This window comes from Diplotaxodon limnothrissa, linkage group LG8 (assembly GCF_057381915.1).
Source record: "Diplotaxodon limnothrissa isolate DT_005_m linkage group LG8, D_limnothrissa_male_GT1.1, whole genome shotgun sequence".
Classification (NCBI taxonomy): domain Eukaryota; kingdom Metazoa; phylum Chordata; class Actinopteri; order Cichliformes; family Cichlidae; genus Diplotaxodon; species Diplotaxodon limnothrissa.
Window position 1 is genome coordinate 25,961,041 of NC_140603.1, and position 16,635 is coordinate 25,977,675.

Below are 16,635 nucleotides of genomic sequence, written 5' to 3' on the forward strand. Positions count from 1 at the left end.
AAATAACAGGAGCAACTTTCTGGAACAAGAGACCTAATACATATAGTAAACTAAGTGAAGAACGTGCAGTCTTTTCTCGTGACAGTTTTTCCTGTGCACAGGACAAGCTGTATGCAATGCAAGCCATGTTTATCCTTTTTCTACAAGCAGCCATTCAACTCTGTTCCTGGAATCTATTAAAGTAGTTTTGCATGATGCACAGTTCCCCATAATTCATCTTATGGGTGCAGCCCCTTCCTTTACTACCCTTTTAGCAGCATTTACCATCCCCAGACTTTGAGGTAAGAAGCACTGCTGGGACACTGCGCCACTGCAGGTGAGGCGTGAACAACCAGAGGAAAAACATGAAATGGAACAGAGCTGCAGGGATGATGTTTTTAAAGAAATATAAACAAACAAGAATTTCCTGACATTTTTATTTAGATAAAATTTAACCTGCATCCTTCTTTTTTAAGTCACTAATGATTAATATTCATGATTGTTAGCAATAACAGCTGCTAACTAAGGCACGCATGCTTATATTAATGTATATAATTTCCAATTCCCATTAGCATGCCATCATTTGCTAATTAGCACCAAGTAGACAGTACAGTTAATGGATGCTGATGGAAGTGTCATTTGTTTTGCAGATATTTAGATTTTGGCATTGCATGAAAAGCAGGTATTACTAGCATATAGCTCTTGAGGTCCTTTACTCTGGTCCAAAGTTATAGTCTGACTAATCATTACAGCCAACAGCAGAAAAAAAAATCTTGTTAATGTTGTTTGCTGATAAAAAAGGTTAAAAAATGTTCCTCTTGTTAAAATACCCCAACATACTATGTTTGATTTGGACCAAATGATTTAAAATCAGTGCCACTTTCAACAAAAATCAACAAGTTATTATCGTGCATGTGACGGCTGGCACTCCCTGGATGTAAGTGATGGGATGGGCAAGTTCCAGGTGAAATTAGAAGCCATTTGGTTAATGATGCTGCATTTAAAAATGCAGACAGGAATTTAAACAGAGGCATTCATGGTAGTATGAGTACGGAGGAAATAAGAGTAAGCAGAAACAGGAGGGTGTTTACACAAATGCAAGGCCTGTAAAATGCCATTGGATTTTCCCACCATTTCAAGACCATTTTAGGGCATTTTGCATATAAAATTATATTTTCAGATAATTATTAACTGATAAATTGTGCTCTAGATGCCGTTTCTTTCGTCTAGCAGGGTAAACACAGACTAAATTAACACTTACCAATGACACTTTTAGCAAAAGAGGCACTTTTGAGAGTGGCCAGCCCCAGATCTCCAATCTTGACAGAGCCTGTGGGGCCAGTGATGAAGATATTATCACATTTGAGATCCCGGTGGATGATGGGAGGAGTGCGTGTGTGCAGGAAGTGCAGCCCTTTCAGGATCTGACGACTCCAGCGCTGGAGCAGCTTCAGCTTCATCTCTTTGAACCTCTTCAAGTACCTAAAAAGAAAAAAAAAAAAAAAAAAAAAAAAAAGAGGATAAGAATCAGTCCAAACATATCAAAACACGGAAAGAAAAGGAAGCTTTTAAGTGCTACAAAATAATTAATCTCTTATTTTGACAGCCAAGAGGAAGTTTTAAAATGAGTGAGTTTCCTGAATTCGCTCCTAGAACATTGTTTCCAAAGTAGAGCTTTCATCATTACTTAAAGGAGAAGTTGTCAAACATGACACAAATATCCTTTTTGGTATGCGAGACTTGGCAAGTTTTATTTAGAAACAGAGCATCAGCTACTTGAGACAAAAATGAACCGTTTTTAGGTTTGTGGACTTTGATCTATACATAAACTGCAGTCTTTTATATGCATATACACATGCAAATCTGCAGTTTAATTCAAAAGTGGAACTGGACACAGGGACTCACGTCTTGAGCGTGCCTGAGGTCATGAGTTCAGTCACCAGGATGATGCACTTATGGCCCTTCATTGTCGACTTCCAGGAGTCGTGGAAGCGCACAATGTTCGGATGCTGCAGACCTTTTAGCATCTCCACCTCCTCGCTGAAACGCTGACGCTCTGCCTTGGTTAACTTGCGAGTCTGTGTAAAAAAAAAAAAAAAGTTACCGTAATAGGTATTTATTAATATTAAACACTTTTAAGACATCAATATGTTGACCACCTTCAGGATATGAACATTAAAAAAAAAAAAAAAGACTTAAAATCTGCCGATCATGTAAAATGATTGAAAGCTTTACAACCATGACTAAGTGGGGTAAGATTGCTTTGCCATAAAAATCCAGTTGTGTTGATGGTTGAGTTGTAGCTGTAGTAAAATTTTAACGTGCACATGCTCTGGTCTCGTCAGGGTTTTGTTTGATTACATAAGTTGGCAGCAATAAACACAGCAAATACAAATGCATGGGAGCGATCTGATAAATCACTGTTACGTTAGCTAATGAGCTCACTGTGGGATTGGAAACCACAGGTTCATCCATCTGGGTGACCCTCCAGTTGCATAACAACATTTATTTTCCAATGAGAGGAGCTCTGACTTTAAAAATTTACGGAGGAAGTTTCTAAAATCTGTGTAAAACTGCACTGAACCAAACACAGCAATCACATCGGACAAACAAAGACATTTTTGTGCTTCCTTCTGGATGAATGGCCCAATTTAGCGACTGGTGGAGTAACTCTGCCTGCGGTGGGCGGTTGGTGGAAAACTCCCAAGAGACTTCAGGACCATGAATTCTGTATTGAGGTAGATTTCTGGGGAAAAAAAAAAAAAAGCTCTACATGTGTTTATGCTTACAATCAGCTTGACCACTGCTGTCTCCCTCCTCTCGACGTTTTCCCAGCGAGGCTAATGCTGAGCTATCAACACAGGAGGCAGACTGTCTGAAGAACTGCACAGTCTGATGTCACACAACGAAACGCTACTCTTACCTGCGTCAGTCACCTGTCAAACTGTCATATTACACCAGCAGCCCGAGTATGTGGCACTGAGCTCAAAGGCGAAACACAAAGGAGACCTCTGACCAAGTGAATTACTTTTAGGTCAACAGTGATCAGTTTATGATGTGAGGACAGGCTGCAGCTTATTCCTCATATATAAAGAGCTCTGTCAGAAACACTAAAAGCTTTGCATAAAAGAAAAACATCTTGGCGTAAGGGTCAAAAGGAATAGTTAGAACTGCATTCAAAAAAGCTATTAAGCAAATAAGAGTAAGTCACTTCAATTTTAAGCTAATTTTTGATGGCTACACTTAAATTAGCTTTATGGACACTGAGGATTAGAGCCGTAATGGGATTATGTGCTCTGAAAATAAGGGAAAATATGCAACATGATACAAATTATGGCATGTTTGCAGCTTGCATGAGCCAGGGCGAGTCAATGAGTGTACGGTTTGATGTGCATCTGGATATTTATGCATCTAAGATGACAACATCAGATAACTCTCCTGCAGAGAGTCACCTGTGCAAAGAAATGAAAGCTGTTTGCAGGACAGAGGCGGGGCAACTTGTGGCACGCAGTCTAGCCACTTGGAGTCCCGGACGCCCCCAAAACCACAAGATTTACTACAGCTTGGCAAGCAAGATGGCACGGCTGCAAATGACAACAGCATAAAATGCAGGCCTTCTTGGAAAACCAAAATCTTGCAGTAGCAACTGTGAAATACAGCGTTCAGAAAAATGTGAGCTGCCAAACTAAGCGGCACCGATAATGGGTGATTACTTCATGTGACTCATCCAAACCCGTCCTCTATTTAAAGCAACCATTGTTCATTTAAAAAGCCAATAACTGAACAATGTAGGGGAAAATTAGCTGCAGATGGAGACAAGAAAAGCAAATTATGAGCTGCATTAACACTGCAGTGCAATCATCTAATTAGACTGTTGTTGATACTGGCCAATTTCAGGGTGACTTAACAACACCTCCTCCCAGTAAAGACATTCACTTAAGCTGTGACTAACAGAGGAATTGAAAACTGATCGTGTTCCATTATGTTTTGGTTTTACTCCAACAGTTTTCTCATTAGGGCAGCGGCTGTTTGATCAGAGTATAACTTCATAAGCAGGAATATTCATTTTATTATTACAGACAACTGTAGCCCGTTTTAGTTATAAGCCCTGCCCTCTGGCATTTCCTAAAGAAGATACCCCCATTCTGCAAGGCCTCTATCCAACTTTTCCATGGTATATTAGCAGGCCTGCATCTGTCCCAAACCTCTCACTCACTCTTTCTTCCACCTCCCCTCTCTGAGAATCGAGGCCAACATAGGTTGCATAACACCAGAGAAAGCGATGCAGGGGGGAGCAACAACAAAAACAAATAATCTCCATTTTGAAAGGACAAGTGGGTATATCAATAAAACAACCTCAGAGTCAGAGGTGTGTGAGCATGCCTCTGCAAAAGCTTTTCTTCTACTGCAGCCTCTTCCAGCTAGATGATTTATTCTTAGCCACTCAGAGGTGTGTGTGTGTTAAGTTGGGGGTCTGCAATGGTTGGGGTTGGAAATACTTCAGTTCAGAGCCACATAAGTGGAGTTATATAAGCAGTGTTGATGGTAGAGGAGGCAGGGGTATTAAGAAGTCCCTGTCAGCGCCCCTATTATGAGAACAGGGACATGGACACAGCATGTCAGACAACATTTGCACCAAACCAGGTGGTGTGCAGTGCATACTCTGACTTAGTACAGGAATGAACTGTGTGCATTAAAACAGACGCAGAAAGTATGTACGCGAGTTGGGGAACATCCAGTCAATGCAGATGGACTGCAGCATCCGCAGGAATCTTAACTAAATGCAGAGTGAAAAGTAGGGCAAGTAAAAAAAAGAAGAAGAAGAAAGAATTCAGTCTCACTACGTATAGCCTGCAGGAATGCGTCTTAAAGGTTTCAACTGACTTTTCAGTTCATTTCTCCTGCAAAAATATAATTCTATATCAGCCAGGAGTTTATTTTGTGATTATTCAATGACAGACCTTTAGGCACAGTGTAATAATAATGGTTACTTTTAATTAGGTAATGCAGTAAGTCATTACCAAACCCTGTAGTAAACAATGGATTCTAACATCACCCACTGGTTTTAAATGCTGCATGATTAATCTTCTTGAACTGCTGCTCTTCAGCTGCTCCCTTTAGGGGTCACCACAGCAGATGATGTGTCACACCAACCCTCTGTATGTCCTCCTTTACTCCATCCATGAATCTCCTCTGTGGACATCGTCTTTTCTCCCTGCCTGGCAGCTACATAGTCACCCTCTTTCTAGACATCTTCCTTTGTCCAATATATGCCACATTGTATTCATTAAGACTTAAAAATAGTGATTTAATGTCAAAGATCAAACGGTTCAGGGGTCTTTTGAGTCTTCAGACAAGCCAGCTGCTTGTACACATTTTAGTTGTAATTTACGTATGATTCTAACATGTAATTATTGTTTGGAAATGAGTGACATTGAGGGCGTGTCTCGTCCTTAAGCAACCAATCAGCACGCTTAAATAGAAGTCTAGCTTTCGACTTCCCAAAAAGAAAAACAAAATGATTCATTTTGTTTTTAAATTTTAACATATTTTAGATAAAATTTGGATAACATTTTTTGTATAAAAAGCCATGCTAACAGTATGTTAGTTCCATTCCCTTGTGGTTTATTCCTTCATTAAACACTGCAAGATAGCATCAACTGCTGCACCCTCAGCTAAACGGCTGCTAGTTTGTGCACAATTGCTTTCCTCCATTAGCTCCAGTACTAGCAGGCTTTAGCCATGCATGAAAAGTTCCATGTTGTTTCATAAGTTAAACATAATCTCTTGCCAAATAATTGCTAGCTCTATATTTTAACATGATTTTTTTGTTGTTTTCTGTCAAGAAATTAAAGTTTAACTGGAAGAATTTGGGTTTTAATATGTTGGCGCAAGAACAAATTGCAATCTGCGATTTTCTAGCGCTAACTATTTAAATTTGTAAACCAAACAAATAACTCATCAGTTAAAAGAAGGGAAAGATCAACTGATTATTAGTAGAAAAGTTCAGTTGTTGAATAATAAGAATAGTAGTAGCTATAACAGTAGTTCACCTTATTGATGTAATATTTTGATCATATTGTATTCAATTTTATTGAGCAACATACTCTTTATTTTATATTTGTTGTGGTTAAGTCAATTTAAACTGCGGTAACAAAGGAATTTCCCAACTCTGGGACAAATAATGTGTATCCTATCTTATCTTAAACTCTGTGTAAACCCGCTTTGGGACTAAGGCAAGTTTTCCCTCCTCTTCCTGTCATTAAGTTATTATTTAAAGTGACGCTAACAGGCAATAACTCCTGTGTCCTGTGACGCTGACAGTGAGGAGCCCAGCAGATAAAAACCAGAGTTTGTCTTGACCCTTTAACGACAGGAGGAGAACCTGCGCAGTTGCAGAATTAACAAACTAGTGTCCATCGGAGACCGTGATGACAGACTTGCCAAAAGTGAGGATTGAGGTCAAAGGCAACGTGGGAAAAAAGTCTGACCTCACAGCACTGAAACTGACATGCCCTCCCCTTGACTGACATACAGTTTGTATAAACACGCACGTAGGCACCTGCACTGGCATAGCGTCACATTTAGATGTTTGCAGGTGAGAACTGAAGCAGCAGTGTGCTCTTTCCAAGAAAACCTGACATGGTCTGTAAATGGAGCAGGCAGAGGGAGGTTAGCCATTAATCTCATAAGGATTGGGGAGTCAAACCAGCCTCTGACTGCTGCTCTCCTTCTGAGAGGCTGAATTGACTTGTGGCGCCCGCTAATTAGATACAGGATTACACTATCTCTTATGTGTTTTAATCATGAAAAGCAGCCTGTCATAAAGTCTTTGCCAGTGCTGCTCAGACACTTTCAACATCATATTGCATTTTAGGGTTAATTTTGACACTGATACTGTTATCTTATAAAATTTTATGCATTTCACTTTATAGTTGGAAAAACGACTTTTACATGTGGTGACACTGTTTATAGCAGCGGTGGGCAATTAATTTCCCCAAGTGGTCACAATTAAGACCCAAGTGTAACATATACTATTACCAGTAGCAGTTTTTGGAGAGATTAAAACAAAAACAAAAAAATTACTGAGCCGAATTGAGTTCACCTTATTGGTTGGATTTGGTTTATAGGATACCGACTTGGTCGATTCGACCTCTACTACAAGGCTATGTTTGTTTGCAAGCTGGGAGATCTTTTATCGCCTGTTGACTTTGTTATTCTTGACATCTCTTAACCTATCTGGTGTTTGCTTTTAGTAACTCATTAAAACGTCAGTCTTCTAGAAACTGCTCTGCATATATAGTACCATCCTGCACCTTCTCTGAGACTTCTTTTAAAGGGTTAGTCCTCTTGCCCTTTAGGCTGAGCATTGCGTCACGCAGTTACAGAGATGTGGAACTTTTCCTTGCACGTTACATCTTTGATTGGCTCTGTCATTTTCTGTTGGCAGCTTGTAAGTAAGTAGTTCCTTAAACTTCAATTAGAAACTTTTGAAAATGCCAGCACAGTAAATGTGAATATGGACGATCAGTAGTTCTTAAACGACGTCATGTTCATGGCTTGTGAACTTGGCTGGTGTTTATGCAGTAACCTGAGGATCATTTTGAGCTGTAACACCTTTCAGTTGATATCGGAGCAATCTCAGGTCAAGAAAAACAGATGGAAGGACACTGACTCCTATCAGATGAAATAACTCTGCAAGGAAAGGATGTTTGGAAATGCCACAGTGCACAATATAATAGCTGTTCTGTCTAATAGTATGATGAGTGTAAAAGGAACAAACACTTTGTCCTCCACAGGAAACATTGAATCACTGAAAGATCACAAGATGCCTGAAGGTTGCAACCTGGAAGAGAGCTGCCTTAAAAATAAAGCCAAATAGTTCAACTCGATGACTCCAAACGAGACTAAAAAGAGTAGAAAAGGTTTACTTAAGGGTCACACAAATTCTATTTTTTTTTTTTAGCTTTTTGTACTGTTCATAATGACACGAGTCTTTATCAGGAAATAGACTTGAGTTCACACACAGTCATCCCCAGGGTTAAGAGAATGGCCAGAAAAAAAGAAAATATCAAGTTAGTGGCAAAAGAAAGGCCACACTGCTTTAAACTCATAGGACAGGAACAGCACAAATACAACACAACACAACACCAATAACCACTCTTTACAACCAAGGTATGGAGAAAAGGTGGCATGGTTGGAACTGAGTGATGCTAATGTGTCCATATGGCCCAATATGTTTCCACATAACATCAATATGTTTGTTGAATTTATGCCACAATAAATTAAAGCAATTTTGAAGGCTAAATAAAGGAGGTCCAACCTGGTACTAGCAAGGTGTACAGATTAAAGTACTTGAGGAGTTTAAGAAAGGTAACTAAAACTTGTGTACTTGCATTGTGGTTTACAGGCAGCTCCTCAGTCTGCACAGCTAAGGCTATTATTGTAAACTGCAGTAGACTCGACAGCCGTCAAAGATACATCTTCTACCTCCAAAGAGCCAAGGCGAATCTGTGGGCTTTGAAACCTGATTAAACCGAGCCAACTGGCCGCACAACTGTGGCAGTCAAAAACAATTATCTGTACGAGTACATCTCATGACAGGGAGGCTCTCAGTTACAGCTTCTATCATTCTTTTTAACTGTACTTTGCTTTAGTGCCTCTTGGGACGACAGAAATATGACAAACAAAGTTTACATCATTATTTTTGACTGCGTGCAAATTCCACTTTTGGCCTTTTTAATATGAGTGCTAAAACTAAAAAGCACAAAAATAATTTCTGGTGATTTCCATCCAAAAACTCCAAAAATGCTCCTGCACACATCTTCATTTGGAAAATCAAATGCTGCAGATAATCTTCACACAATACCTAAAATGCAGTGAAGCTCCAACCACATTGGATGTTCCCACCAAACCCTTGGTTCTCATTACAGGAATTCTCTCAGCAGTAATTGCTCAAAAACATTTGCAATAATTATAACCAGGCTATAACTGACACACTACAGGCTTCAGCAAGTTCATGACAATACATATCTGACAGGCTTTAAAGGCTCGTTACTCCAGGGTGTATTCCTTAAACCAGTTTTTACAGTAACGTTTTCACAGAAATCGACAACACTGTTATAACATTATGTGAACCTGCCCGATTCTATGCCTTGTTTAAACCTAATCAAGCCAACTCCTCCCAACTATTCAGCATGGATTATAAAAATGACATCTTAAGTTGCTTAATATTGGATGCAAGTACAAGAAAATTACCTTAAAGATTGTTTGATTTCACTTTGAAAGAGTTTATAAGCTGTGACTAATCGATTTCCTGTGATTAATGAGTAATTATCCATTCACCGTTTATTCATAGAAATGGTGTTCGAGTTGCCAGGTTGTAGAAGGTCCTACTAGAAATAATGCATGAACTCTGCAGGTATAAAGGTTAGTAAATCATTAATTAAGGGGTCAACAGGTTGGGACATGCAGCACCTCTTTCACAGAGTGTGAACTGCCCAACAGTCTACTGATGTTTTCTTGGTGAAGACAATCAATTGTCATGCTGGAAGAGATAAAGGGATTATTCAGAACCTGGCAAGCTCCAAGTAATTCTTATGGATGTTGTGTAAAATCTTTGTAACTCATTAAGCATTAATACACATATTTTTACCCCTGCCTTGGTCATGATTTATTCACACTACCTGACATTTATTGCATCACGTGACTCCCCCAGGACAATCACAAGGAGTACCCATCAAGAATAATTTTCTCTGGATAAAAAAAAAAAAAAAGCTCTAATGCAAAAACACTCCACGCACACCAACTCCAAGCGAGACAATATGCTAAGCTTTCTTGGAAAACCCATTTGACAGAGATCACCCGAGAGGGTGTTGGAGTAAAGCCCTTTAAAGTTATGACCCCGGGCTGTGCATCAAAGCAGAGCAAAGGTGCTTTCATCCTAGGATGTTTCTTTTTTATTATTAGTTTTTGTGATGTTAAAGCTGATAAAAACCCTCAGATATCACCTGAAATTCCAAATGTCTTACTGACATCTTATACCTGACAAATGTTTGACAAAGTGAAGCAAAATATGAAGCACATGCTGTGTACAGATGGTATGTTTGGTCCACTTTAAGTCTGGCTGCAGGAGGTTCAGAAGCATAGTGTTACACTTAAAACACGGGTCTGCTATCAAGTGCCACTGGCAACTAGCACCGGATACAGTTTACAAAGTGACGGTATGCAAGTGGTGCCGTATAACGGGAAGCTAACAGTATGAAAGATTTATGAATCCTTGACTAGCTGTTCAACTGTGTCCAACACACTCATACCTAAGCCTGAATGTGAGCACCAACTTTAGAAACCCACATAGCTTAGAGATAAATGGGATTTAAAATAGCACTACCAGTTCCATCTGGAGGAGGGGGATTGAGAAAACAAATTACAGTGTTTGCTGATCAGTATTGAAAGGTGCCAGGCTCTAAGACAGAGAGAGCCATTACTGTACACCACATTGGCCAATTCATGCCAAACCTCACGTAACAACTTAGGGCACATTTACACCCCTGACACCTCAGTCCTGCACACTCAAAGACACACGGTCAGTTCAGAAACGCCAAGGGGTGACCTCGTGAAGCAGCCTCTTTCCCTTACCAACTGTGGCCTCGGAGCCCCAACAGCTTTTAAAGCTTGAGGTCTTTAGTTTGTTTAGGAAGCAAGACCCAGGCCTCTTTGGGGCCCAAGCTGGAGGGTGACTAAATTCACCACCAAAGGAACGGCTGTAAACTGAAACACTGTCAATACTGAAAATATCGAGAAGGAAAGACATTTTCCAGAGTGGAGCTACTGCTGGGTTTATTTTTCTGAAAGCCCCTGTATACTGTTCTTATTATATCTTTGGCAAATGTTAATAATCGTGAGATAAAGTTTGTACTGAAACAGCCAAAAAGTTCAGAAAAAGATTACAGAAATTATTGTTGTGTTTATATTTAAGGTAAAGAAAGACCTTACAAATATTAATGAGAGATCCCCAGAGACCAGGTGTTCCTCCTATGAGCAAGCACTTGGTGGTGGATGACAGAAAATCCCTTTCAACAGGAATGGACACTAGTGGCATTTGAAGAGTATCTTAGAGCAAAACAGCATTCCTAGTAATGTGAGACAAGCCCGCTGCCATTTTTAAACCAGAACTTTGGCCAGAAGAGGAAAATATGGACCAGAAAATATATCACAGGACACCCAGGATGATCATCAATCTGATGAATAATTCCCAACCAGAGTTATGACAAAGTATATTTTGTCTTTATGGGACATTATCTAAAGAAACAGATCTCGTTCCACCTGACACAGATCGTGACCAAGATTTTTGCAAGCCCATGTTACACAGTATCTCATGCAGTTAACCTGCATAATTGCAGTTGCTGCACAGTGTCATGCGGAGACACTTTAAAAGTGATACAAATTAACTTGGGACCAGTTTCGATATGCAGCTACAAAAAAAAAAAGAAAAAAAAAAGAGGCTAATCTGGGCGCACACTGGCTAGTTCTAATCTAGTTCAACAAAAGCACACGAGCATCACTGGAATACACTGACAAGACATATTAATACAATCTGCCTGACATTGCGTAGGAACTTCCCTTAAGAGCTCTGACCCATGTTGGGTAATGAACACAGAAACATAGAATGTCAACACTGGATTGTATAGAGGTGAGGCCAACACGTTAGGCAGGATTTATACTCCTGCGTTATACTTCCTCACCTTAGGTGTAGACTGCACTCTGCACCTACCTAGAAATATAACCAGAGGCCACCTCAAGGAGACTTGCAATGACTATGATCGACCTGTTCAGTACCAATATTTCCTTCTACGCATTCCTCTGACCTACCTGTAACTTTGAGTCATCATGAGCCAAGGTGTGAATTCTGTTAAATATTACCAACACCTTGCTATCATAATACGCTATTAAAGGTCAAAGTGTGAGTCAAACACCTGAGAACGGATCTCAAGACTGCGTTACAGGTGGATGATAGTTGGCTATCTGCAAAAACTAAAAGAGAAGTCCAGTTTCTTTCCACTTAAGCGCTTAAGACTGCAATGACCTGGATGACTGAGAAGCTATAGAGACAGTATGCAGATTCAGTGCAGAAGTATTCATTAAGCTTTAGGCTCTTTGACCTGAGCAGCTTTGGCAGGTCGGAGCATATTGTCCTGCTGGGTGAGGTTGAAGCCGTCAGGGAGAGCTGTCCCAGGGGTTGGGGGAGGTTGCTTGGGATATAATGTTTAGCTAGATGGTTTATGTTAAAGCATCATCCCCATGCATGGCAGAAGTCAAGGTTTCCCAAAAGAACATTGCATTGTAAGGAGATGATCAATATTATTGACTTCACCTGTCAGCAGCTTTAATGTTGCGGCCCATCAATCCGGTTGTTCAGTGATGACGCGACGAATCCTACTTCCGGGTCTAAAGTAGTCTGCGTTTAATATGGCTTTTGTGTTGTTAACATGTTTAATGTTATGTATTTTCTTCTATTTGATCTCAAAAAGCTCCTAAAACAGTCAGTGATCACTGTTGACCTCCCTCGGCTTTTATTACCACTAATCATTTATTTAAGCTCAGTTTTTAAAACCTTAGGATGAAACTACAGCCCAGCCCATGCAGCAGTATATGAATGACTAACCTCATATGTGGATGGATCTCAGTTGTTCTCCTGGCTGAAGTTTGGTCCTTTTACAGCATCCTGCCATGCGATTACATTTGTTCCTGACCACCGACAACACTCACATTAACTTTTATTGAGTGGAAAAAAAAGTTAGCTTGTTTATATTAAGCTAACATAGCTGTGTCGCTAGCGGTCACGTAGCACATCATTATATACCAGCTAGCCCAACTTCAGTAACCCTACAAACGTCACTGCTGTTTAGTTTTCTGTCTTCATTTATGCTGGAAGTGATAGCAGAGCTGTACGTTTTAATTTGTTTCCAAAACCCGCAGTCAGGACATGCTATATTGTATTTAGATAGAAGCTAGCGAGCTAACTCCCTGCTAACTTCTAACTCCGTTAAATGTCATAAATTCCGTTTTCATGGATGCCTGGATGTTAAACTCAATTGTTACACCTGGTAGAGCAGAACGCTGATCATTTTATTAAAGATGAAAGACTTTAGACAGTTTTTCAACTCTCAGTAATGCCATAGTGATCGTTTGATATATGGACCTGCAGCGGAGTTTAGACCCAGACACGGCTAGTGACGTCAGACTGAACAATCGGATATGTATTCAAAGCACAGAAGATAAGAGGGAAAATATACTCATGCTCAAGACAATGTGATTACTGTAAACACAAAAGATTCCTTTAGAGGAGCAGATACCGGTGTCATTTTAAAGGGATCTCACGGGATAAACCCAATACCAAGAAACAAGCTTTCCATTGAGCCGCACGTGAAAAACGTGAAGCGGAGCAAGTGATTGTATAAAATATGGGTTACCAGAGCACTATTACTGGAAGTTGGAAAACTTTAAACAAACCTGGACTACTTACTGAAATCTCTCACATGAAGAATTGATTCACTGAGGAAAAATAATAAAAGCAATGACTCAGCAGATACAGAGCCTTTGCCAGTGGCACATTTTAGCACGTAAATTTCACTAGCTCTATAGCTACATCTCGAGGACGGAAAACCAGTTTCTAATCTGTTCTTTCCGCTTGGTGTTTCCAGTCTGTGTCTGGCAGAGGTACATATAATAACTGAAAAGAGTATCATTTTTGTACATCTCAAGACATTAATATAATCTTATCTATTATCCTTTGTGTTAATCAAAACCTACGGAGTCTGTGGTTATTGTAAAAGCATTATTGTTGATTATTACTGTTTACATTGTTACCAAAACTGAGTAATTGGTAACAATAAGATTGTGTGACCTATCTCTGAATGCATTTCACATGTAATGTGTGCATTTGAGCTTGATTTCCCTTCTGTTACTACACCTTGAAATGATAAATGAAAAGTTTTGTGTTTCATTTATCATGAATGTTGACATAAATACTGAAAAGATTCCTAAAAGATAAAAATTATTTTATCTAAAGTGGGAAACTGCCAAAAACCTGAGGATTTCAAAACCACTGAGTGTACTACTCCCTGCACGCTACTGGAAGACTAGCCAACATAAAAAGGACAAATATGAGACTGCAGTGCATAACTGAGCGTGAAGAAACAGCTTTTTCTGGTTTAAAAAACAGCCAACTTACAGCTGAACACTAAACACTGCAAGTAACTGCTTCATTAACTGGTCAGAGATGAATTATGCTGGTTTGTAAAGGGAATAGTACAAACTGTTGTACAAAAACACAGAACAGGTCCCAGTCTAAAATACTCTGAGTTTTAGGAGCGCTGGCAGTGAATTAGCTAGATTTGTTGCTTCCTTAATTATCAGTTAAAATGATTAATTAAATTGTAACATATTAAATTTGTATTAGTTAATGTATGCCATTGGGAGAGAGGCAAGAGATGCTTCTGTGACCATCCATTTTTGGATCTGGGTTATTGGGCATCAATCTGAGCAGGAGACGCCCAGACCTCCCTCTCTTCGCCCACCACCTCTAATGTTTCCGGGGGGAAACACCGAGGTGTTCCCAAGCCTTCTGAGAGATGTAATCTCTCCAGTGTGTGGGTCTGACCTGGGTTCCTCTCCATTCCATTAAAAGAAAACATGAGTCTTTAAAAGAAAGATTTCTGATCAGTTTCTTCTGTATTAGACAATATTTAATATGATTTTCTTTGATGAATAAGAAGACTTTTAACACTCCCAAACTTTTGATTAGTATCTAAGATTAAACGTATAACTGTGGATTACAAAGTTAAACTATTATTTAATCAAGCGGGTCCTACTTCTGGAACTTATGTCTAAGAAAGCATCAATAAGCAGTCTCCTTGTGTATGGATTAGGTGAGTGACAGGTCCACGGTACAGTAACCAGTCCATCAAGCAAATAGAAAAAAAAAAACAAAACACACACGCTCACCTTTATACCTACACAAGAACTATGGTTTCCAGTGTAAACACACAAACACACCCAATGGCCCTGGGCTCAAAGCCCCTAAACAAAGAGCCTCATGCTGCCTCTGCTTGCAGCTACAGTATCCACCCTCACTAACCTGTTATCAACAGCAGCCAATGAGACACTGCTATCTAGGCACAGTGCTGTCAGTATGCTGAATGATACAGACAAGCTGTATCTTGCAGAGCAATCACCAAGACGTGCACATTCAGTACAGTACAAATTTCACAGGTGACCAACGTGCTCAGTAAAGGAAAAAAACAAAACAACAAACAGCGGGCCACACATCAAAATGACGTTATGCCATGTGTACATGTAGGCTATCACTGTGCGCCTTCTTAACTTTCTACTCACAGAACATTGGCTCGCCCTGATAAGCTGATTTTGGGTGCACTTTGGGCCTTACAAGGAAAGACCATGTTGATGTTGGCTACAGTAGAGCTGATAGGAAGCCCATGGCTTGTCAGTGAACACTAGCCACATTCAGATAAAAGTTACACAGCCAGGCTTATACTATGAAACCCAGGCTAGCATGAGTGAGAGGGGGGGGGGGGGGGGGGGGCAACAGAAATCTTGGGGCGTGCCAAACTAGATTTATGCCTTTTTGTTTAGCCTCATAACTATACGGACACAGTAGCAAGACATTAATAAGGTTTTACAGCTTTAATTTAATCTGCTACTTCGATATGAGTATTAAAACTCTGAGCTAAAACGTAAACACTACATCAACAGCCCAGTTTCACTGCTTCAGTAATGTTTCCAGGTCTTACTACAACTCGGCTGATGTACAATCTACCCTCCTTTTTTTGCACCTAGACACAGGAACTATGTTTACTAGCGGCAAAAGGAATAAAGCACTGAAACAACAGGCAGTTATTTTCAATATCAATTCATTAGTTGTGCATGTTTTAATGAATTCATTGTTTATATCTGGAAAAATACTGGACAAGCTAGCCTGTGTGAGCATTCTGTAGTTTTCTGTATGAAAACTACCAGTTTATAATGGGTAAAAACCACTAAAGAAATGGTTAATAACAGCCCAATCTACATGCTTCAACAGCATTAAGTTTTATTTGTTTTAGAAGAAGCATTAGCTGAGGAAAAAAAATCCTCTTAAACAGTTTGTGACCATCAATAAAACCTCCAGGGTGCACCAACTTTAAAGATCTGGTTTCTCTTAATCAGCAGAAAACGGTCTTTCAGCCCGTATTTATGCATCTGAGGACCTGGTATTAATTGGTTGTGGGTGCTAAGGCCAGCCTTCCATTAATAACAGCCCTCATAAAAACACTGCACGATAACAGAAACTGTGTTGGTTTATGTTTAAAAATGAACCAAGCGTATAAAAGTGCCTGAGACGCTGAGGGGGCAAGGTTGGAGAGAACTGCTGGAAAGTGCTGCCCTTGAATAAGATCAGGTATTGTGCAACATATGCCCTTTACAAAGGATCACCAAAAAGGATATGTGCCTCAGTGAACTCATTCCTATCAGTTACTAAGTAGCTCTGTGTGCTGTTGCAGTCACTTGTGAGGTGCTGAACCTCCAAGCTCATTAATCCATGCAACGATCAGCATTTTAGACGCAGTAACAACAACTCTTCCTTTTGACTCAATG

General features: G+C 39.8%; 1 protein-coding gene across 1 annotated transcript in view; it reads right to left on the reverse strand.

Annotated features, from left to right (window-relative positions):
• Positions 1–16,635, reverse strand: part of wnk4a (WNK lysine deficient protein kinase 4a) — a 50,350-nt gene that overhangs the window by 29,339 nt on the left and 4,376 nt on the right. The window contains exons 3-4 of the mRNA XM_085361561.1: positions 1,885–2,057; positions 1,241–1,461 (exon numbers count right to left, since the gene is read on the reverse strand). Of these exons, the coding sequence (XP_085217687.1) occupies positions 1,241–1,461; positions 1,885–2,057 (394 nt within the window). The remainder of the gene's footprint in view (positions 1–1,240; positions 1,462–1,884; positions 2,058–16,635) is intronic.